Here is a 25,244-nt window from a genome sequence, read left to right on the forward strand (position 1 = left end):
TGGTGACCGCATGACAACACCAGCACGCTTTACTCGTTTATTTTTAAATCCTGTTAACTGTTACAGTAAAATGTCCGCCCCAGCTGAGGCTCCACAGCAGGAGGACTTTGATAAGTTCTTCACCGTGTTTGACGGCTCTTCTCCGGAGGATGTGTCGCACGCCAGGCAGCTGTGGAGCTCCCTGTCCCTCCTGCCGCCGCTGGAGTCCCGGCTGGTGTCGGCGGACATCCGCCAGAGACTGCCGGTGTCCCGGCCGCAGCGCAGCAGCACCGCCGGCCCCAAACTCATCGCACCTGTGCCGCCCAGCGTCCCCGCTCTCCGGCAGAGACAAGAGGAGAGACAGCGGTATGTGGCCATGGCCGACCAGAGGAGGGAGATCCTGGCCCTGCTGGGGAGGCAGAGGGAGCAGAGGATCCAGAAGGAGCTGATCTCTGTGGACTTTAAACCCAAGATGAAGATCAGCAGGGACAAAATAGTGAAGTTACAACATTCAGACTCTGAGATGGACCAGGAGCTGGTCAGGCAGCTGCAGTAGGACATCAATAAGTATGTTTAAAATTAAAGTAATTAATAAGTTCAGTCCCCAAACAGCAGAAACTCTCTCAAAATTCCTGAAAAGTAACAAGGTGTGCAGAAAACTACATCTTCAACCAAGGATTTCATTTTCAATCTGTCCATTACTTTCTCAATAAACTGATTAGTTGTCAGAAAAAGGTGAAAAATGTCATCAGTGATGCCTTTATATGTGTGTTTTTAATGACGAAGATTAAAGTATTGATTGCAAACCACATTTTTAGATTTTAATTGAATATTTTAACATGAGAGGACTCAAGGAGCCGTTTATTAAATACTGAATCATCAGATTGTATTCTGGAAGTCGTGCTGCTGTGAGCCGGAGCCGGTACACAGCGGTTTGCTTCAACCAGCATTACATAACGTGAAGTGAAGCCTGTGTGGATATTCAAATTCCAAATATCCAGTGGAGACGGCCAAACCATAATAGGATAAGAAGAGGCCTGGTGAATGTTGACTTTAGCTAATTTGGTTAAAGTTGTCAAAGCACAAAGAGCATACAGAAGCCCGTCGTCCATAAAGGCTCCTTAACCTCCAGTATCCATGTAATTCCCCCTTAAGTGGCTTTAAACTGAACCTCCACCTCAGATCTCTCTTGAGAATCAACAGTCCACTTCTGTACCATAAGTTTATAGTTTCTCCACTGTTTAAGAATAGCACGTGATTTACTTGATGGGAGCAGAGGTATATTTAGATATGATATATGTGACAGTTTGGAACATACTGAAGATAGATGAGGAGCAGGAAAAGTGGATTATCTTTCTACATGGTGAAACTTTTACCAGCCACCTTAAAAGGTCAAGTGTGTGAGACTGAGGAGGATTTATTGGTAGAAGTGGATTATAATCATGGTTGCAGGAAACTAATAAACCTGTTTTTGTCATCTTAAAATGAGCAGAAGGAGCAGGTTCTCTTCCATAATCCACAATGTTACACTGCCATGTTTTTCTACAGTAGCCCAGAATGGACAAACCAGACAGACACTGGTTCTATAGACAGGCTTTCGTGTTTTTCCAACCCAATATCCAGTATAAATGTTGGGTACATTCGTGCTAAACCGCAGATAAATTCAAACTTCAAACTTTATGTTACAACTTTACATTTGTTTATTGTGATTTTCTATTTCTCTCTCGTCATCCACATGGTTTATAGTCAGGAAAGCATCACGTTTGGCTTTAAATACCTGTTCTGGTCTCGCAGGATCAGGATGGAGATGGTCTGACTTCCCGAGAAAAATAGCTGGTTATTGGCGCCACAAAAATGGATGGAAATGTCTCCAGGTCACCTTAAAAATATCCACTAGTGTAACTTGAAAGGTGGCTAATAAACATTTAATGTGAAAATGATATGCCACATTTTCTACAGATGTTGATCCTGGACGTATCTGTGGCAGGGGTAGAAAAAGACACCAGGGTGAGTGTGACCAAGAAAACTCCCCAACTTCTACAAAAGAAAAGACCAACAACTCCAAAACATAAACAGGAGAAAAAGAAACCATTAAAAGGCTTCTCAGCTCTACAACCTCCTGGACCGCTTTCTCTAGAAGTCATTAACTCATCACTACACTGTGCAGCAGTCTGGTCCAGATGGGGAGTCGGGAGTGAAGCCAGCATGGGCAGGTACCATTTTAAATTTGGCACATCTGTCTCCGAGCCAATCAGTTGCCACTTCCTGCATAGATTCCTCATAGATCAGCGAGTAGCAGCCACAAGAAACAGCAAGACGCAGCGAGTTTCAAACGGCTGTCTTTATAATTCCCTCTCCTTCTCCATCATCATAAACACTGTGAAAGCTGCAGGATAAAAACAGAAGACATACAAAATCTTTCCATGTAGTTCCACAAACAATTCATATATAAATCATGTTCACATATTAATCACGTTTCAAACCCAGTACAAATCATTTTAACAGGCTAATAATGAGTTACCAATGAAAGATGACAAGTGTGACTTGCACCACCTACTAAAAAGTCAACATAAGTTTGTTTATCAAGTTTATTGAGACTCCTAAAGCGTTGTCAGTGCGCTTCAGGAACAAGTTCATAGGCTCTCAGAACAGCCCCTTTAACTGTCTCATAATCTGTACTTTGCCCAATGCTTAAAGCAGAGTAAGCCTCCTGCGCTTTCCCCACCAAAACACTTTGTAAAAGCAATGTCCACGTAAGCTCAGGCCATTTTGAAAGTGTAGCCACACGTTCAAAATGTAGGAAATACTTTTCAACATCTTTCTCTACAAAAGGAGGAACCAGTCGCATGTTTCTAGCTGCATCAAACGCAGACGACTCAACGAGAGGGACGCAACAAAGCAGCATGATTAAGTTCCAGTTCTTTGAGGAAACGCTCATTTGCTTTTCTTTTAGCAACAGCTCCTCTTGCTTATCTTGTAGTTGCAATTCTTGTAAGGCTAATTCCTTAATCCTCAACTCAACAGCAACATCTGTTTGAGGAGGCTTTGAGAAAGTTTCTTGAGAAGCTGGTTTATGGAGGCACAGACTTTAACACACCTTTCTCAGTCAACATAGCCTACAAGTGAAACTCTCGCCAAAATACAACCAAGGCTTTTTTTGTGAATGCTTCATGTAAAAGCATAATTATGATGAAAGAGGCACTTTTAAGATTTACCGTACTTTCGTTTTCTGGTCAAACTTTTTTCACGACAGCATCAAAATCTCTATTTTTAAATCACTAAGAAGTCTCGACACAACATGAAACTTTGCTGGTAGTATCACCAGGGTCTCTACACATGAACACGAGCATTGAGAACATTGTTTGTGTACACAGAGTTTACTAAAAAGAAGGTTTTTGAACAACTCACGTTGGCAGATGTTTCTTCCCCAACAATCAATGCAGCCAAAGTAACATTTATTGCACAAATATAGACAAACTATAGATAACAAAGAAAACCAAAGGTGGAGGCTGGTGGCATTGCAGCAGAGTGAGAGAGAGCGAGTGGGCGGAGCCTCCCAGCAGGTGCCTGAGATCAGGAGGGAATAAAGGGGAGGAGCTTCTGATCACCTGAAAAAGTGAGAGATTAGCCTTGGACATAAGAACAAAATAAAAATAAGGAAGTTGCAAAATGAACTCATATCTCACAGGATTCAAAAACAGAAAACCGAACAAAACAACGTACAAAACCGCTTCGAGCACACATGTCGCTGGGAAGGAAGCAGCGCGCACAGCAACATAAACACACACGAAGAAGAAAACGGCGTTCCAGGTAACGTTGGAGGTTGTGATCTCCGAGTTAAAACTTCTGACTTCAAACCTCAAAGCGTTCCAGGTGCGAGACGCCAAAAGTGAACAAAAAAGTGAAAATGACACATGAGGGAACAGACACCCATGATTTCTTTTAGAATTGTATTTAAACACTTCACACTTCATTATAAACACTGTTGTCTACAAATACACCCTTGATATTTGGAAAAAGTAATGCAAGTAACAATAAAATAATACAATTGATAATAATAAAGAATAAATGATGATAAATAGACTAACAATAAACAAATAAAAGCAGTAAAGGACGGTATGAAAACGACATCACATGAGAGGAAGAGAGAAACATTAAAAGTGATGTAAAAAGAATGAAAAAAATTTAAAATAAAAGTGATTTAAAAGATTAATTTCCATCATTAATTTTTGTCAAAGGCGTAAACATTTAGTATTCATCAGGTTTTAACATCTTATACATGTGGCTGGTGTAATGATGACACTTGGCCATAAGATGTCAGTGAAAACTCATTAATGGATTTCACCTGATACAGACCCTGAGTGTGTGTGTGTGTGTGTGTGTGTGTGTGTGTGTGTGTGTGTGTGTGTGTGTGAGTGTGTGAGTGTGTGTGTGTGTGTGTGTGTGTGTGTGTGAGTGTGTGTGTGTGTGTGTGCTACTAGAAGGCAAAGACTTTTATTCTAGATAAATAAAAGGTGTAAAGCTGAACTCGTTGTTAACAATCAGTGTGTCTGATGTGCTTCCTCCTGAGCTGATCCTCGACTGTCTCCACCTGATCATGCAGGTGTAATCCAGAGACTCTGCTGTGGTTGGTCGTTGCGAGGTGTCTCAGCCCGGCAGTGTCTTTTCTCCGGGGTGGAAACTGATCGCTGTAATATCTGCTCGCCAGCTGCTCCTCGCTCGGTGTGCTGCACTTCATCACCGCTCAGATGAGACACGCAGCTCTGAGGGAGTATTATGGTCAGTGGGAACTGATGTTCCTGATATTTAACTGACATTTCGTACAGAGCCTCGGGAGACTTGAGCGTCTGATACAGAGCTGATCTGATGAACCTTCAGCTGCACGACGTGGACGACGTGTTGCTCAGAGTCCAGCCGTGTCTCTGCTGTCAGCTTCATGTTTAAAGACTGCACATGTTTGAAAGAATATACCAGGAAGACGAGTCAAATGTTCAACTCCAGTGCATTTTGTTTGTAGAAAATAAAGTTTGAAGACGACACAGCCGACAGGGTCGTCAGGGATGTTGTCTCTTGACTTGAACCAGAACCAACTCTCCTTTCACATAATTGCAGTTGTCAATATGAGCAGATTTATTGTGATGTTCATCTTGTTTACGACCTTTTTTCTGAGCACAGTTGGCTCCATGTTGGTGTTGGTGACGTGTGTTGATGAAACGTTGTTGTTCACCGAGCGCTTTAACACAAAACTACATGAGATGTGACTGTTGCCTCTTAAATCTGCATATTTAAACTCTCTTTAAGCTCCCGTTTACGTGTTGATCTTATTGAATTATAATATGGATGGAATTGGAATTTGTTCTGGTTTTTGATGTTTGTGACACTGGAAATAAAAATAAAAACACTGGTTGGACGAGCAGCCTGGAGAAGCTCGTCCAACCAGTGTGTCATGTGTTTTATATGGCTTAGAAAGTGTTATACACACATTTCAAGCCCCTTTTGTGTGTGCGTCAAATATTTATAAATGGTCCGGACCAGGTTTAGTTACCATGGTGATCCAGAAAGGTTAAAAGAGATCCACATCAGCGACACATAAAACTCTGTGATGGATGGCACAAAGGTTTATCACATCAAGTCGATATTCATCAAATCACTTTTTGCTTTATAATGATTTAAATTTGAACAGCGAGTGAATCATTGTAGTCGTGTAGTTTCTGAAATCTTCCTCCTCTCAGGGACCTGCAGAGAATAATAAAGACCAGGCGGAAGGAAAAAAACCTGTTGATCACAAACACTTAATTCCCAAACTGTCACTGCAACAATGCACCTGTAATTAAAATGGATGTGTGTGTGTGTGTGTGTGTGTGTGTGTGTGTGTGTGTGTTAGTCTACCAGCGCCAGCCATTACTCTTTATATCACTGTGGGGCAGCTGCTCTGCCAGCCGACACCTACAAGAAAAACACATTTACTGTCATTTATTCTGTCTTTTATTAAGTAAAGTTTGGCATCAAGTCGTGTGTGTCAAACAGACGCACACACACACACACACACACACACACACAGACATCAGGCATTCAAACAGCCATCTGAGAGGCTCGACACAATCAGCTGCGTTTGTTTACACAGAACAAACACACACACGTTGGTACCTCTGTGTTCGTGAGGACTCTTATTTACATAATGTATTTCCATTCTCCTTATCTCGAGGAAACCCGACAAAATGTCATCAATTCACAAAAATGTCCTCGCAGTCGAGGCCCGACGCTCGACACCGAGGCCCGGCACACACACGGGCTGACAGTCGGCCTCTTTGGTGTGGACTCAATTGATTCATTTGGCTCTGAAGGGAGCGTTTGTAACTCGTTAATGTCACCGACAGAGGACTCTGATTAACACACTGACATTTCTCTCCATTTAGATGAGGGAAATTTGGCCAATGCATCCAAACATTGTGCCTTCAGTGTCTGAATTATAATACAGATTACATTCCAGAGGATGTTCAAAACCTGAAGATTTCACAGTTGAGTTTTAGTCCACACAGAATTAATTGCTCTAAAAGCTCCTTATAGTTATTTATATTCACTTTAAACCAAATGACGACAGCCAGACTAGAGACCACTGTTCAAGATGCAAAGGTGGCAAATTACTCACATTCTTTACTCCAGTAAAGTAATAGATTACAGGCTCTGACATGTACTCAGAGTATCAGAGTAAAAAGTTTCCCTCTGAAGGACATTTGTGCTCAAAGCTAACTGAAGCTCATGTCATATTAATAGAATTCAAAGCCTATTAAAGTTAAAGGTAGAATCAGTAGGATTTGTCCCAGCTGTTCCTGAACGCACCACAAAGACAGTTGATTGTTGAGTCTCATTCCCAGGACGTCAAATAGACACATGTTGGGTTGGTAAAGCGTCCCGAGCAGCAACAAAGAGAGAAAATCAGAAACTCTCTGCAGATACGAGACACTAACACGCCTTTTCTCCACATTCCAGTCTCCCTCTCTGTCTGTTTACGGCTTCTTACGTCTTTTACGTCTTTGTTTCATCCTGCTACATGTATGCAGTGGTATGCTAGCTAGCGTTAGCCTCGAGGGCTGCTATGTTTACCTTTACTCTGCTGCTCCTCTCTCATTGGTTGTTGTGGTCCGGCTTGTAAACATCCAGATTTTAAATCATAAATATCAAACATCTGTGAGCATCCAAAGACTGGATGTGTGAACTCCTCACATAACCAGATAATCTGTAATAAACTTCATGTTCCAGTTTGTTTAAAGGTGTTTTCTGCCCCCTAGTGGCCAGAATTTAATAACTGCAGCTTTAAATTTATTGAGAGAAATATCTTTTATTCGTCTGAATCCTCCCCTGTCAATTTTTGGATTCAGACTTTTTTTGTTCTTCACCTGTATTAAAACACTTTCCCTTCTTGTTTCGACCTCTCATGCTCGTATGTGGTTAATAATACAACACAGAAAGCATCAAAGGGCTGCTCCCTGACGCAACCTCGCAGAAACAGTCCAGTTAAGTAGCCGGCGAGGCCCTGAAAGCTCTGCAGGGTCCAGACTGTTGGTCCGAGAGGCATCGTGGGTCAGTGTTCGGGGTTAGGTGTGTGTGTTAACAGACATTTCTAAGATAGATGATCATTTCATGTATTTTTAATATAAATACTCACTTATGGAGCAGACTCAGATATCTAAGCATGTAAAGGTTCTGTAAAAATAGGTCTGAATCCAAAAACATGACTCTGAGACCGGGCGGTGAAACATCAGAAGCAGGCAGGCTGGAGGCGAACTGATCCAACAGGGGATCAGGCCAGAGAGAAGCATTAAAAGAAAATGGAGTTTGCAGAGAATTATTGGAAGTGGGTGATAAAGGAATCGGGACAGGTGAGCTGGTGGGCAGGAACACAGGAGACACTGCAGGGCGACGGACGAGTTTCAAACCCTGAACTTTAAGATACGAGCTGTAAACTAGTAATAATGTGCTCTTAACAAACATCAACTAACTGTTCTCTGTGCAACTTCAAATGTCAAACAAAGCCGGAAGTTGTTGCGTCTCAATCTGTTATTTCTGACTCACTCGTCGTCAGTGACGTAACCGTAGTTCTTCGTGGACATGTTGAATTCCAGTCATCCTCTCCTCACCTGATGGAAGCTCAGGTGAAGTTTCATTGTCCAAGAAACATGAATTGGCTCCACACAGCTCAGGTGGCATAATCCAAGTCCCCAGAAGCCCCAAGATCCCAAACTGAAGGGAGGAGATGATGGTTGACGTCAACAGACTCAAGACCAACAAAGTCAAGAGGCGTTGGTGATAAAGTCCAAGATTAGATGTGAGTCTTTATTTTCACCAAATATGAGACTTCAGTCTGATTCGTGTCCAGGTCACGTGACTTTGTGTGACATGTCAGGGTCTGAAACGAGAGCAGAATACTAAAATGTGAAACTACAACAAGTGTTTGCCAGTTAATATGAACACACACCTGCACACATCAGTGCACTGGAGTGTTTTATATGCTCAGGCTGGAGAGGAACGCTGGGGATATTTATGGATCCGTCTCTGGCGTCTGTGACAACCTGTTGTGTAATACAAGAACAAAGATGCATGGAAAAACACAGTCAATGACAATAAACTGCAGAGGGACACAAATCACAGCGACACGCAAGCTTTCCGAAAGCAAGTCCCCGAGGCTGAGTTTAAAGAGGTGATATACAACTGTCTCCTCTCCAGTAAAAGCTGCGTACCCAGCGGGATGTTTTACAGTTGATAAGTACCAGGAGCAGTCTTGTAAAAGGTTTCCACTTTTAATGAACAAGCTTCGCAGCCGCTCTCTGACTTTCAGACGTCCTTTGGGATTCAACAGAACGGTCTCAAAGCTGCATTAAAAGCGCTTCACTGCTGGGTGTTTGATCGGGCGGCTTCACTGTACCTGCAGAGAGCTGCTGCAGCTCTGACACACTCAGGCACTAACATGTTTTACTGCTAATAAAAAGACGTCAGTCAGCTTGTTTTTCTTCTCCTTGTGTCTCGGCTCAAGTGGAGTGAAACTGGCCTCGACAGAAAGCTCGTCCGCCTGGTTCGTCTGAACAAATCGACAGCTCGTTAACATGAGAGTTTAATGTTTAACGAGGAGTTTACTAAGCTTTGCCTCAGGTTTTTAATTAACTTCTGATTTTAACCAACTGCCTGAACATAAACTTGAAACTGTGGGTCTCTTGCAGGCCCATCGTGCAGTCAGCTCCATGGACTGCAGGTGAGCTAACAAGCTTGCTAATGGTCAGTTAGCGGATTTGTTAGCTTGGAGAGCTTTAGTTTAAAAATAGTATTTTGTATAATGTTGAGCAAAATACCAGAGCAGGAGTAAACAGAACAGAAGAGAGAAAAGAGGGAATAGTTTTAGGAGTTAGCTATGTGGCTGGCCAGTTAGCATTTAGCAGTTAGCAGTTAACAGTTAGCAGTTAGCAGTTAGCATGACCTCTACAGGAGCTAACCAACTCATCCTGAGAGTACGGTAAGGTGACCAGGGACACTTCCAATGTACTATAAATCACACATATGATGCTAGCTGCTGCTAAATGCAGTTGCCATTCGCTTGTTAGCTCAGTTAGCCGTGCAGCTAGTGGTCCGGAATAGTAGCTCAGAGCATCGGGGAGTGTTTGTATTAACACAACTGTCAGTCAAAAGTACCACACCACGATTGAGACATCAACCAAGTAAAATATTTATTCTCTTTGCAGCCTGGCAGTTAAGAAATGGGACATTTCTCAGGACAGGCCGGAGAAAACGAGGACGCGTGTTCACCCTGGAGAAAAATCATTATGTAAACGAGCTTTTCACAAAGACGTCCACATGAATTCCTGTTTTCTCTTTAAATAGATAAAAAGTGGAATTTAAATTAGTTTATAAGTCTTTCCTCTCTTTTCTGTTGCACATTAGGCTGATTTCAAGGGTTATTCTTTCCTCTTAATAATGTAACATCCAGCTCCATTGATCACATACATAAAATATCCTCGTTAATGAAAAGGCATTGATCAGCCTGAGCAGCAGAGGTGAGTCTGAGGTGAAGGACGGCAGATCAATTCATGAAAATAAAGCCTATTGATCGCTGGGATGTCCCATTAGAAATGAATTGTGTCATTAAAAACGCCTCCTGCTATCTGATGCAAACAAATAACCAGTTTCCTTCTTCTTCTTATTCTCGTGAGCATTTTATTTGTATTCCTGACGCCAGATTCACGACACAATACCCTGTGACGCCTCTCCGCCCTCTCCGTGTTGAATAAAAGCTCCTGTTTAATACCGTGCTGATATTAATAGAGAAGGTCACTCAGTGAGCTGTTTGTACTGACTGAAAAATGCAGGTCCACCTTGAGATGAAGCATTACTATCATCAAGCCCCATTAAGCCCCAGAGCAGCACAGAAATATGCATCTAATGTACTCTCCAAGGACTGAGACTGTGCCGTGGCTGCTTTAGTGCCAAACAAGAGTTCATGTCATTATTTCTGCGGCTGTACGAGTTTATCAGCTGTCAGTAAGGACGGCGCTGTCACGTTTTTTACACACAAATATGTGTAAAAGTGTTGTAAAGTGTTTGGAGCTGCTACCAGAAAAGTGAACACAAATCCTCTCACCACGCTGAGAGACCCGTGGTGCTGTCTGTGGTGCTGAAGTCACAGACACACTTCTGATTATGTTTTCACCCGTGTCAGTTTTAACGTGAAACTTGGACGGATTTCTTCCCCAGAACAGACCGCAGTACATTTTTGTTGTGGATCGGGAGGCGGTCTGTAAGAAGGGACAGCAACGTTTGTACCTCCTGAGGAAGTTAAAGGGATATTCCGGTGTAAGTTTAATCCATGGTCTAACACACCATGAAACTGTGTTAAACTCCCTCTCGAGAGATCAAGTTAGCAGACCGCTAATTTACGGAGTTTTATCAACCTCAGAAACGACCGCACGACAACAATACACTGCAGTAAATGGATCCAAATATAAACCCCCACCAAAAAGCCACAAATAATGCTCAGAACAGCACCAAACTTCAGCAACAGTACAAATAGGGTCTCAGCACATAGTCCGGGGCATCTAACCTCCGCTAGCTTAGCTGGATTTCTACTGAACAGCTGACTAAATTTCCCACTCTTCTGCAGCAGCTTCCTGTTGACGGGAAGTCCCGACGAGTCGATTACCGAGTGCAGTAGAGTTCCGCGGCTCATGGATGAAAATGTATGATTATGACTCCATGGAAAAGCAATCAAAGTTCATATGTGTCTCACCTGCCAGTTTATAACAGTTATTATCGAGAGCGGACAGGGAAAAGAACGGAATTGAGCGTTTCTAACCGCACTCGGTAATCGTCGCGTCGGGACTTCCCCGACCCGGAAGCTGATGGAGGAGAGTTGAAATCTGTTTTTAGCTTCACAATAGAAATCCAGCTAAGCTAGCGGAGGTTAGATGCCCCGGACTATGTGCTGAGACCCTATTTGTACTGTTGCTGAAGTTTGGTGCTGTTCTGAGCATTATTTGTGGCTTTTTGGTGGCGGTTTATATTTGGATCCATTTACTGCAGTGTATTGTTGTCGTGCGGTCGTTTCTGAGGTTGATAAAACTCCGTAAATTAGCGGTCTGCTAACTTGATCTCTCGAGAGGGAGTCTAACACAGTTTCACGGTGATTTAGACCATGGATTAAACTTACACCGGAATATCCCTTTAAATGTCATTTATTGAATCTGTTCTGATGTTTCTGTGACTGCTTGGTGTGGAAACCTGAACATCAGGGACAGAAACCACCTGAGCCATATTGTGAAGGTGGCTGTAAGGTGACACCCGCCTGACGACTTTGACCAGCAGGTTCTCTGAAAGTCCAGATCTGTATCAGACTGCACAGACCGAGTGTGAAACTCTCAGGCTGTAGATTTACACTTCCCCGGTTCAAGTTCAGGAGGAGTAAAAACTCTACAGGAAACATTTTTGTATTTGCAGATCTGGGATAATAAAATGACTGAACTGAACTGGACAAGGTCTTTGTTGAGGAAGAAAATGTCTTTATTACAAACCGTGAAATAAACTATTTAGTACATCGTTTCGCTGCGATCAAACTGCAAACCTTCGTGATCTGAAGTTGAACCTCCTGAACCACAAACAACCTACAACTGACCTGAAACTCAGTTTTCAACTCGACATCAATGTTGAGAGGATCGTAGAGACAAACTGCTGCCCGTCATGTTTCTATAATGTTCTGTTCATTCTCCCAGGAGGCGTCTGCTCTGTGACGAAATATTACAGAGTTCATCTCTTCATCTGGCTTCATTTTGAAAAACATGGACTTCATAAAGTGGGTCATCCATTACGCAACGGTGACCGAACCGACTGCCGGTTTGGAGGAGATTTAACGTCTGCTTGAAGATGTGTTATTGTTGACTGCTGGGTGAAACATCTCTGATATTATATTCAAACTACAAATCCCAACAGAAAGGTGTCACTTGTATCTAACGTGCTGCCTTCAGTGTCGGTCAGAGTGTTGTGATGAGGAACGATGCTGCTTCTCTCCTTTGTTATATCTCCATTTACAACAGCTGGCGATGCAGCGAAGCTCGTCTTCCTACCCTGCATCTCTGCCGCCCATTACAGCTCATAGACTCCATTCATCACTAGTGGGTGTGTGTGTGTGTGTGTGTGTGGAGATATTATGGATCAAAGCGAGTGTAGTCGTGACGTCTGTAAGGGACGGCAGGGAGAGGAATCCATAACTGCAGGTCAGCGCTGAGTTCGATTCATCTTCAGACGGAGGTCTCTGCAAATCACAGGAGTTCAGGTGGCAGCGCTAATTCATCTGAATTATTCATGCTGCAAATTACGATTTCACGCACTCGTATTAGTAATGTGTGCCCTCACATCGCTTAATTAATTTGCTGGAATTAATAATTTGTGTGCAGAAATGAGCGCGGAGGTTATCTCGCAGGGTTCACTGCCAAAAGTGTGAAGTGTTCGTCCAAGTGTCTCATCGCTCCGAGCTCTCTGAACTCATCAGTTCTTACTTTCAACTTTCAAATGAATTGATCCAATAATGTCCTAAAAACAACAGGACAATCCAGTTTGTATCAAATGTTTCTTGAAGAACTTTTGGGGACTAGTTTCAGCGGCGGATTGATCTACATTTAGTTCTCTTGTGAGTATTTCCAGCAGCAGGGTGTCGGAACTGATGCAGACTGAGTTCATCACGAGTTTGACCGAATGTAAACAAAGAAGGCAGCCGCCTGGATTAGCTGCTGTTGCTAACTGTACAAAACTTTACTCTCAGGACACCTTAAAGGAACAGTTCTCCCAAAAATGCACTAAAGTCCAAAGTCCAAAACTTTGCGTCGAATCGGAGCTGGAAGCCGGAAGTTGTTGCGTTGCCATCCTTTATTTCTGAGCCACTCGTTAATGATTTAACCTCAGTTCTTCACGTTTTTTTCCTGCAACTTGATTGGACGCAGACGGATCTGATCACACAAAGTGGATCACGGGAACTGAAGGCAAAAATGTAAATCCATTCATCCTCTCCTCCCTCCATGCTGATGCAAAGTCAGGTGACGTGTCGTAGTCCACAAAACATTTCTGGAGCAAAACAGAGTTGCAGCATTCTGCTAAACAACTGAAGTAGCTGGAGACGTGATTTAAAATGCAGAAAACTTTACGTCTGAATGAATCCAAGTCTCTGAAGGAGCCAAGATGCACTTCAGACAGAAGAGAACACTTGTAGCTTAGCATCAACATCTTCTGTCAGTTTGGCTTCTTGATCTTGGATTAAACCGGACAAGCTGTTTGGAGCCATTTTTTATATTTTGGGGGTGTTTTTTAAAATGTTTTTACCATCTACTTCAATTGTTTAGGAAAATGCTGACAAGGCTGCAATGTGCCGCCTTGTCTATCTAAAAGGGAGGTGTTATATTCCACTGAGGTAGGCGTAAACATGTGACGTGACGTGAAACACAAAGTTGGGCGTAAACAGTGAAGCAGGGCGAATTTGTCTTCAAAATAAGAGCTTTACATTGCACCCCATTGAAGTTTAGAACTGTTCTTAGTGGGGGGCTTTTAATTTGAAAGTAGCAACCGTTAGCTTGCCGCTACAACAACAAGCGGACAAACTGTTTTGTGGGGAACAAAAACATCAGCATGGAGGTGAGAGTATGAAGATGACTCTTCCACCACTAACTACAGGCTCATTAGCCTCAAGTGGAAGCTAATGAGATATGAGATGCTAAATTAATTCATAGAATAATCAGTGGATTTAATGACGACCAGAATAAGCCTGAGCTGCAGTACTGAGGCAGTTCGGGTTACTTCTTTGACTTGAGGACACTGAAAAGCAAAGATTACACCAGAGCTGATAATCTGGACAAATCAAATCCAGTTGGTAAAAAAAGACAGGAAACAGGACGTGTAGTACATAGATAAATATATATAAGTAAATACATTCAAACAGATTTATTCAGTAGTCACCATCATGTTTATATCTGCGTACAGAGGATTCACGAGCTGCCACAAACCAACAGTTTACAGACGGGCAGCACGAAGATTTAGAAACTTGTATTCGGATTACGTCGACCCCAAAAACCTCCTTGTTGCCACGGCGAGTCTCAGCCAATTTAATCCCGGCTGTTTACAATCCAGCACGTGTTACGTAACCCGCAGAGTATTCTCGGGCCGAGGAAGCATACGGGGAGACCAGATTACTGATGTATGCATCCTAAACATGACCCATTACTTTGGGCTTTACGTTGTTTGTGTAAGTGAGTTAAATTAAATATGGCAGTAAGAAATCCTGTGGGTTCATTTAACCTCCATCTGCTGTGTGCAGTCACAGATCATCACGTGTACGGCTACTCTCAGCTCACATTCAACATCTATACATTTTCCACTGCAGGATTTTAACATGTCACAGGTTTTGCGGTCATACAGAACGTTTTTAAATATATTTATTTAGTGGAAACTGGAGAAATATGATTGTTGTTCCGGGCCGATTATCACTCATCTCACACTACAAATACATGCATGGAAATAGACGTATTTTTACTTTTACTTATACTTTTGGGGCTTTGATACTTCATTAAGTTTAATATCAGGTACTTTAAGTGTGTCGGACAGTTAAATCCTGATAATTGAGACCTCATCTGGCCTTAAACTTGTTTATTCTACAACCTACACGTTTGTTTTTCATTTCATTCCAACATTTCAAAAAGAATCTGCAGCTTCGTGATCGTCCGGGTCAGTTTGTGGAATTACTGAATATTGGATCAAAGCACTGGTTTTGTTCCCTGCAAAGATGTTCTATCATTTGTTGGAAAATACCAACAACAGCAGCTGAATAATGTGAAATACAGGCCTGAATGTTTGGATTTCTCTCCTGTGGTGCTCAAAGGAACGCTATGAGACAAAATCAGAGACCTCTGTGGAAACGAAACCTCGCAGCTTCCCAAAACGTAATTTATTGCGAAGCTCCGGGCTACAGATCGTTAAGTTCCTGCAGTAGAAAAAAGATCTTTAGACGTCTAAATCTCTTGGCCTCGACATCACCTTCTCCGTTCACAAAATCCATTTTATTCTAAACCAGCGATTAACAACTACCTCTGAACTGCGAGCGCTCACACGTCATCTTCTAAATATTCACTCCGAGTCGAGAGGCGTCCTCTCACTTTCAGCTTTTGCTTTCTGAAATCTGGAGGACTCAGTCAAGATCAGACTTTATAAGCTCTCGGTGCGCTCTGCGTCCCCTGGAGACTCACACACAGTACATTCATGCAGTTAATTTCCTCAGAGGTCAGAGGTGGACGGGTCCCTGCAGCAGCTTCCCCCAAGGACGCCGTGACGGAGCAGCACATTAACTCCGTGAGAGGATTGACCCCACGACCTGCGGGGTGATGGGACTGTCACTCATGTGTTTCCATACTAACTGTATAACCCTTCACTCCTGTCGACACACACAGACCGCTCCATGAAATATGACTCAGGATGAAGTTCAGTACAAGAGTGAAAGCCTTTATAATCAGCTGTGCGCTCCAATAATTTATGTTACGGATGTCAATATTTGCCCGAAGCCTTTTAGAAACAGCTGCATGTGAACAGATCGTTCTTCTTCTTCTTCTATGTAAGAACCTTTTTGTGTGTTCATCCTAAACCTGATCCAAGTTGTGTTCAGCAAACACACAAATTGCCTGTTCAGCCTGATGAGTTCCACCTGTTCGCCAGCAGCTGTGCGTTTCTGCCGTTTGATTAATAACAGAATCGATGCCTCTAAAACGTCTTGAGATTCATTCACAAGCGAATCTCACAAAGAACTTCACAGAGGAAAACTTCAAGTCCTGCTGTCAGAAATCAGCAGAAAAACAGAAAACTCATTTAGCAGCGACAACGAATCTGCAAGCTCGTGTTTCATTTGCTCCTCTCCTGTTTTGTTTTACTAATAAACAATTATCTTATTTTATCTTCGCTATACATTAAAACTTGTTTCTGCAGACATGAGAAATAAGCAGCACGGTTTCTGAATCTAAACTCAAATTCGATCTACAAGTCTTGATTTAGAAGTTATTCTGATTTTTGTAAGACAAGTGCACTGCTGCACTGCCAGCGTCTCGCTCGGTTTAACAAGTGATCGTGTTAACAGGTAACTCCCTAAACTGTCTGAATGGAAGTTAGGCTGCTAGTTGAGAGACAGATTCACGCTGTTCATCGTCACCTGAGACTACAGCTGACGGCTAACAGAGAGAGGAGATAACTGTTGTAGTCTGTGGAAGATTTAGACATCACTGTTTTAATCAATGTGTCTGATAAAAAGGTTCATTTGAAATGCTCTGCAGCTGTGAAGTCTGTGTCAAACTTCACACGACTGCACATGAAACCAAATCTGCTGGAATTGAAAATAAATATAAAATCATGCAGCCGTTTCTCAGTCGGCTTCAGGCAACTATTCACACGAGGCTCGTAAATAGACTGATCAGTCTGATCGGTCGAACGTTTCCTCAGGATCAACACAGCTGATGAATGAACACATGTAGCCTCAACAGAACTCTTAATTTTCACATTCAGCGTCATGAAAAGGGGCTCAGCCTGGACGTGAGCTGTTTAAAAGTGCTATGTGTAGTATTTTGTGTTTGTGAGAGTTTCCTACTGCCTCCCGGTGTGAAAAATAAACGGTAAAACTTCTTACTGAATAGAGCTGTGACGACACACCAAACTCACGATTCGGTTTGTATCACGATTTTTGACCCATGGTTTGAAACAAACCTCAATTTATTTTTTTTAATTAAACATTTTATTTATGTAACATTTCAATAACTTCTGTATATGATACTTGTCTGATAGTATTGTGGAGGGCGTGTTTATCTGATGGTCTGTTAACTGCACAGATCCCTCACTCAACTTAATACAGAGAAATGTCTCACAAAGCAACGTTACAGAACCAAACGAAGGTAACGCAGTAACTGTAACTGTCTCTGGCAACAAGGAAAAATACCGCAGCTGTACGTGGAGAAGCGTCCTTCCTCCCGCCCATCCTACCGACTCCTCGTCATATTTCTGCCTGATAAACAGCGTCTGTCACCGGCAAATAAAACTTTAACCCACCGAGTGTTTATGAAGAAAAAAAATCTCTGCAACAGTCAGTCCTCTGGACCGAGACTTCAGTGAACTTTACCCCGGAAGACAGCCTCCGTCGGGTTTTGATTGACAGGGGAGACACGGGGAAACCCCTTGAAAACACACACACGTCATCATCATGACGTGTACCGTCACGTCTCTTTAGGAGCCGCAGCGCCGGCCTTCTGTTTGAATTACGCAGCGGTTCGTCTTTACAGCGGTGTTTCGCTCTGTGTGAACGAACAATGGCTGAGAATTGGCGAACGGCCGCTGCGGTGTTAATGTGATGTTACTTACAGCTCATAGTGCTGATCTGGACTGGAAGTCGCGATTCTGCCTTCTCACAGCGCGAGACAGGTTCGTGGATCTGAGTGTCGCGATTTCAGCTTCGATACGTGTATCGTTACAGCCCTATTACTGAACATATTTATAACCCAATATAGCTGAGGATCTCTTTGTCCTACATAACAACATGTATAATACATCACATCTACGCCGATGTCGCCACATTCCTCCGGTTTAAAAAATGAAAAGTTGGCTTGTCGAGCTGCTTTGCTGCCTTTTCGTGGTCTGTTATAACCGCAGTGGCTAATCTTAACAAATGTTTCTTTGGTTGTAGCGATTAGCTGCTGTTAGCAAGTAGCTCAGTTAGCCGTGGAGCTAAGTGGCCCTAATAGCGGATGGAAGTCTGCCTGGACGGCTAACTCTTTAGCTTCTGTGTTTGTGCTACTTTTAGGCTACTCTTTAGCATTTTTCATTATTTTGTAGTTTCCACTTTCCACACACTGTTCAGCAAGTTACATTGGCCCCACGTTAATGTTTGAACATTGATAACATCGAAGCTACTACACATAGCACTTTAACATATTCTGGAGAACACCGGCTTTCCCTACATGAAGAATCCCAGATCTCACAGTGAAACACTTCAAAATGATTTTCATGGAATAAATAAAGAAGGTTTTTGTCTAATTCGATTAATTTCCTTCGTCAAATAATCTTCAAACAGAGAATAAAAGCTGCTGTGCTTTCGTGTTCGGTGGCAGAACGTGTGGCCAGTTCAGATTTAAAGGAGCAGTTCGCCTCATCACCGCGTCACGCCTCGTGTGGCCACGCCCCCCATCACACATGACACGCCCCCTTCTCCTGTGAATGGCTCAGCACTGCTCCTCCCCCAGTGAGTCTGTGTTGTCCCCCAGGTCTATGGAGGCCGACGTGGCTCTCATCTTGCCTCGTCCGGGACCTGGACCCGGACCTGGACCCGGTCCCGGACCCTGACCCCCGACGATGAGCCCGGCTCTGGCTCCGCCGTGGCCTGGGTAGACCTCCACAGTGCTGGAGATGGACTGCAGGGAGCGGTCCCGGAAGTAGTGGAAAGCTTCCTGGTCCAGGTAGTTCTGCTCCTCGCGCAGGCCCTGCTCGAACAGCTTGCGCTTGTGTCGGAACTCGATCACCGTCTTGGTGTAGGAGTTGAGGGTGGTGACGGAGGCCGCCATGCAGCAGGTGAAGGATCCCCAGGCCATGCTGGTGGGAGAGAGACACAGAGACATGATGGTGGTGAAGAACTCCTCTTTCTACTAGTTGTTAAAGGGATATTCCGGTGTAAATTTAATCCATGGTCTAAATCACCGTGAAACTGTGTTAGACTCCCTCTGGAGAGATCAAGTTAGCAGACCGCTAATTTACGGAGTTTTATCAACCTCAGAAACGACCGCACGACAACAATACACTGCAGTAAATGGATCCAAATATAAACCGCCACCAAAAAGCCACAAATAATGCTCAGAACAGCACCAAACTTCAGCAACAGTACAAATAGGGTCTCAGCACATAGTCCGGGGCATCTAACCTCCGCTAGCTTAGCTGGATTTCTATTGTGAAGCTAAAAACAGAGTTCAACTCTCCTCCATCAGCTTCCGGGTCGGGGAAGTCCCGACGCGACGATTACCGAGTGCGGTTAGAAATGCTCAATTCCGTTCTTTTCCCTGTCCGCTCTCGATAATAACTGTTATAAACTGGCAGGTAAGACACATATGAACTTTGATTGCTTTTCCATGGAGTCATAATCATACATTTTCATCCATGAGCCGCGGAACTCTACTGCACTCGGTAATCGACTCGTCGGGACTTCCCGTCAACAGGAAGCTGCTGCAGAAGAGTGGTAAATTTAGTCAGCTTTTCAGTAGAAATCCAGCTAAGCTAGCGGAGGTTAGATGCCCCGGACTATGTGCTGAGACCCTATTTGTACTGTTGCTGAAGTTTGGTGCTGTTCTGAGCATTATTTGTGGCTTTTTGGTGGCGGTTTATATTTGGATCCATTTACTGCAGTGTATTGTTGTCGTGCGGTCGTTTCTGAGGTTGATAAAACTAAAAAAATTAGCGGTCTGCTAACTTGATCTCTGGAGAGGGAGTCTAACACAGTTTCACGGTGATTTAGACCATGGATTAAACTCACACCAGAATATCCCTTTAATGTATCTTCTTCTGGACCAAAGTGATCAACATGTCGTCCAACAGGACAGAAACACAGAGACGGTGGAGAGAGAGGAAAACATTTCGGGAGGCGAGAGAGAAACTCTCAGATGAAGCGAACTGACTGAAGCAATCCATCAGTTTTTATCTCTTTAAAACAGGAAAACAAACCACGCAGTAATTTAATATCACTGGTTTAATGTGGGTCACATTCATCCGTCACTTATTTCTCTCCGTTCCTAATTCTAATCATTAACGTCTCACAGAGGAAACTTACAATAAAACACAACAAACAGAATAAACTCACGATAATAAATCAGTAAAACGTTTATTACTCAGATGAGCATCAGTCAGTAACAGACAGACTTTGTCCTCTGATGTGATCATGATGCAGTTTGACTGATGGTATTGATTACAGACGCTGCTGAGGACAAAATGGTGATAAAGTTTGAATTGTTTTGTGCGAAAAGAGTCAAACTTTAATGATGAACTGTTGAATAGCATGTTTACCGTGTTTTCAATCTGGTTTCAGACAGAACGTACAAACGTAAAGAAGGATGTGACTCTCAATATGTATTTAAAAGACTTTTCTGTCTTTATCTGAAAGCCGACAGTGAAGAGACGACTAGAAGTGACGGAAAAACGCTAAATATTGGTTAATTTGTTGTGGAAATCAGTATTTAAAGAGTCAGATGATTTACAAAACTCAGTGTAAGGTGAGTTGTTGAGATCTGGGCTCGATTTCTTCTCAATCCATTGATACCTGACGACACACAGTGATGTCACGGCGACACCGATCATGTTTAATCAACATTAATCAGCTCTGAAGCTTTTGAATCTGAAATACTGGCCAACGCGTATAATTACAATGTCAAGCCCAAAAGCACTTTTTCCCTGCAAGCTTCATCTGTGAGAAAAGCTGCTGTAAAGTGGATATATATGTATTTTTTTTAGCTTCACAACACCATGAAATGACTCCGTTCACTGTCAGTTTGATCCATTCAGACTGAAAACTTTTAGAAAGTCTAGAAGAGCTGCAGCATCGAAATCATTTCGTGGAAGTGGCTCGTGCACACGCTCGTCAAACCTTTCTTTTCCTTTTTGGTTTCATACGCCGCTGAGCAGCTTTGACAGGACAGAGCCGGACTCCACCTCCACCTTCCCTCATCAGATCCATCTGCATGAGCCCAGATCTCACTGATTGACAGGTGGAGGCAGAACTGAACCGCAAAAGCACTAAAATAAAAGCTCTTCTCAGTAGAAATGTCCACAGAAATAACTTCAAATCAAAAATATATAAACCTAAATGATGCAATGATACTAAAAACATCGATTTGATGACTTATAGTGTCGTATTAAAGGTTACGCTGCATTAAATTACCATGATATTATATTTTATTCAAAAAGTAAATATATTCAGCGGATCACACGAAGATTTCATTCAATGTTTCATGACCTCCTCCTCCAGGTGCACGTTACTCATCCGTCAGCTCGCAGCAGCTTCTCTCTTTTAAAACGTCTTCGGCCTTCTGCTGCGGCCGAGGTTAATCACCGCTGCTGAATATATTCCACTTTAATGAACTGAACGACTCCCACTCGGTGTTAAATAAAACATCTCCACCTGAATGACTTACGGGGGAAATCTCCTTGTTCCACGTGTTTTCACACCTTTTTTTCTTTTTCTTTAAACACCAATAATTATGTTAATATCACAGCAGCGTGTGTGATTTAAGTTCAGAGTCGCAGCAACGCGACCGCGTGGAAGCTCTCCTCTGATATCCTTCTGTCCTTGATCCAGAGATAATCACAGTGGACTCAGACAGCAGCTGCAGCGCCGCCTCACCTCCGAGCAGAGGGCGGCGAGGTCAAGGTGCGTCTTGTCTCGCTAATTATCCCAGAAACAACAACCTGTCTCTCCGTGGACCCCCGGACCTCCTGCTGAGAGCTCGAACACGCCGACAACACGCGGCTAGAGAGATGATTTATGATGGAGCGAACGCAGGGATGATGTAATTGATGTGTGTGTGTGTGTGTGTGTGTGTGTGTGTGTGTGTGTGTGTGTGTGTGTGTGTGTGTGTGCGGACTGACCAGAAGGACCAGCCGTAGTCCCAGCTGTGAGGCCTCCAGTCTTCAGGACCCAGGCTGACGGTGATCTGGAACACCTGAGTGTACATCATGTGGGCCACCATACCCAGGAGACCTGCAACACACACACACACACACACACACACACACACACCCTGAGTATGTTGACAGCTCAAGATAATCTGCTAACAACACACCGGTTAATCACATCACCTGTGAGTTTCAGCTCAACATAGCGGCAGTAATAACTCAGAACACATGTAACTATTATAATGAGTCATTACGGAGAAGCGATTGATTTAACGAGCCGTGGGATCAATCAGAGACGACGACGTCATCGCTCACGAACACGCCGTTAATCGAAACAGCCACGACGTGAACGAGTCGGTGAGAGAACGACGTTATACATCACAACAGAGGGTGTGTGTGTGTGTGTGTGTGTGTGTGGTGTCACAGTAAATAAAACTCAGCTGTTCCAGATTTACAGTTCATCATAAAGAGAGCGTCATTTCTCTCCGTCCTTGACACCCGACGACGGAGATTTCTAGGAAGTGTGTGTGTGTGTGTGTGTGTGTGTGTGTGTGTGTGTGTGTCTCCCGCAGGTGAGCACACAGGATCCTTCATCTGCTTTACTATGATTGGTGTTTTATGTCCAAAACGGTGACTTTTAAGTGCTGAAATTTACAGTAACATTACTGAAATATCACTCAATAACTTACAAGTAAAACTACTCGAGTAAAAGTACAAAGTATTCTGCTTCTTCTTCTTTGTAACCGTTGATGTTCAGTGATCGATCAAAGACGTTTCTGTTTCGTCAAATCTTCAGACTTAATTAACTTGGATCTCCAGAACGTCTCCTGCTGCACAGTTCTGTATGCCTGTCAGTCGATCGTGTGTCCTTATTGGCTACAAATATGCAGATGAAAGGGTGAATATTAACTCAAATTGTACACAATGATTTCAATTATGAAAAAAGGAAACTAAGTGGATCCCACAAAGTTTTGCTTAATGAAGCACGAGAAAAAGTAAGTACCATAAAAAAAATCGTTGGATATGAATTAAATCTAAAGTTTGACTTTTGGACTGACACCCTCCAACAACCAGCAACCTGATTGGCTGAACGTCACTCAAGGTCCAATCGGACCGGCGCTGCAGCTCGTTTGGAAACTTCCTCTTATATCACACAAAATAACAGCTCAGTGAATGAACGTCTCGTTTAGCTGTTACGAGCACGAGATCACTCGTTGCTCGCGGCGTGATTGGTAACGGATAATTATTGGATTTTTTTTCTTAATTCAAACGAGGTCGTAAATCTTCTCGGCTTCCCAGTTTGTTTACTGCTTTGTAAACAGATTGTTCTTCTTTAACTCTTTAAAGTAAAACAAATCATCTCACTGAACAACATTTTTCCCCACTTCTCAAACATAAAATGAACTTTAAAGTACTTGTCATTGATAAACCTTTGAATCCTTTAAGTCTGCAAATAATTTTTCAAACGCAGTGTGCTTTTAATCCTCGTGGTGCCATGATAGAGAACAGCTCGTATGAACAGCTGCAGCAGGTTAGCAGGGAAAAACCTGTAAAAGATTCAGTAGTCTGATGGAGGAGGAGGAGGAGGAGGAGGAGGAGGAGGAGGAGCAGCAGACTCTATGCCAACTTCTTGTGTAAGAGGTTTAACATGAGTTGGGAGAAGAAATCCCTGGCACCCTCCACAGAGAAGCCTTCCAGGGGATAACCTCGACCCTGGATGACCTCTCGCAAATCTGCATCAGTCTCTCGACAGCCTCGTTATGCTCAGACTCTCTGAACGAGGAAGTGCGCTACAGGAATAAAGATGCGTGTCTGTGTTCAGCATCACCTCCACGGTGCACAAACAAAAGGCGTGCTGCGTCTTATCGTCCGATCTTACCGGACAGCACGGTGAAGACGGCGGCGAAGGCGTTGAGTTGAGTCCGTCGATGACGTTGCTGGAGTGGAAAAGCTCGAGACACATCAGACTGAAGCCGACGACCAGCAGCAGGATGTAGAGCACCTCCGACACCACCGACAGCCACAGTACGCCTGCAAACACAACACACACACACACCACACGCACACACCACACACCTCGGTTTATACCTGCAGAATTATCCTAAAACACTGATCACAGTTTGGTCCAAAGGAGAATCAAAGCTGTTCTGGTTCTGGACTCTTTTTAAAGGTTTACAGTCTGATTTTTATCCCCAAACAGTCAGAAGCTTTGTAAGCGCTTCGGGCATCGATCTATAGGAGTTCAAACACACTCAATTATTTATTTGTTTTTCTCACGCTGAATTTTTAATGCATAAATAGGCCAGCAGATGACCTGTAGCTGACTCTACTGGCTGGAAAACACAATGGGTCCACAGCATGTAGTCTCACACGGTCCAGGGTCAAATTTAATCACAATACACTGAAAATTAACACTTAAGAAATGTTTTTCTGGGGAAATATTCAGGCGCCTGGCAGAAATACACAATTTTCTCACCTAGAAATCCCCCCGAATGAGAGTAACAGGAGCTTTAAACTCATTTTACTTCTTTATTTCCTTATTTAAACTGACTTGTGCACATAAAATCATCAAAAACAAGTGCTGAGGTGGAAAAACAGCCTATACAAATAAACAAAAATAGGAAAAAATGACATAAACCTGCATCATTTCCAAGAGGAGTGCTTTAAAAACTGAAATAAACTATATTTTGCTGGATTTTAAATCTCATTGGCTGCGTGATGTGTCAATCATCTGGAGGCTGGCGTGTAATTGGCTCAGAATAAAGAGGCGGGAACAGAGAGTGGGCCTCCCGTCTCTGAAATCACTCTTTGGCTGTTGCAGGCCTCAGGACGGGCATAGAAGCTTCTAACTGATCAGATGAGGTGACGATCAATAGTTGAGCGGTCGGCAGCCATTACAGGGAACTCTGGAATGAAGTTTAACGGCATTTTGTTGTGAAAAAGTGAGTTTTTAACAGACAAAAGCAAGAAAAAGCTTATGTGATCACAGTTTGTCGCCATTTACGGATGGAATACTGTGTTTGTTTGTTTGTTTGTTTGTTGACTTTAACTTCCAGATGTGGTTTTAT

The 25,244-nt window shown here is 43.1% G+C and overlaps 1 protein-coding gene and 1 pseudogene across 2 annotated transcripts; one reads left to right on the forward strand and one right to left on the reverse strand.

Annotated features, from left to right (window-relative positions):
- Positions 1-11: 11 nt before the first annotated feature.
- Positions 12-2,094, forward strand: LOC115576411 (UPF0722 protein C11orf88 homolog). 2 transcript variants are annotated; one of them, XR_003982835.1, is made up of 3 exons: positions 12-546; positions 1,774-1,853; positions 1,939-2,094. XR_003982835.1 is itself a non-coding variant. In XM_030409007.1 (2 exons), exon 1 carries the CDS (start codon positions 71-73, stop codon positions 533-535), a length of 465 nt encoding a protein of 154 aa, XP_030264867.1. In that variant the 5' UTR covers positions 12-70; the 3' UTR covers positions 536-546; positions 1,939-2,094. The 2 variants fall into 2 exon arrangements, 1 of the variants encoding a protein (XP_030264867.1); XM_030409007.1 differs by lacking the exon at positions 1,774-1,853.
- A 12,310-nt stretch (positions 2,095-14,404) lies between these two features.
- On the reverse strand, positions 14,405-24,199 carry LOC115575922 (germ cell-specific gene 1-like protein; annotated as a pseudogene).
- Between the last annotated feature and the right edge of the window lie 1,045 nt (positions 24,200-25,244).

Source organism: Sparus aurata, chromosome 23 (assembly GCF_900880675.1).
Source record: "Sparus aurata chromosome 23, fSpaAur1.1, whole genome shotgun sequence".
NCBI classification, from domain to species: domain Eukaryota; kingdom Metazoa; phylum Chordata; class Actinopteri; order Spariformes; family Sparidae; genus Sparus; species Sparus aurata.

Bases quoted from the DNA above. Each gene is read 5' to 3' on its own strand.
- LOC115576411 (XM_030409007.1), top strand. From the start codon at position 71: ATGTCCGCCCCAGCTGAGGCTCCACAGCAGGAGGACTTTGATAAGTTC.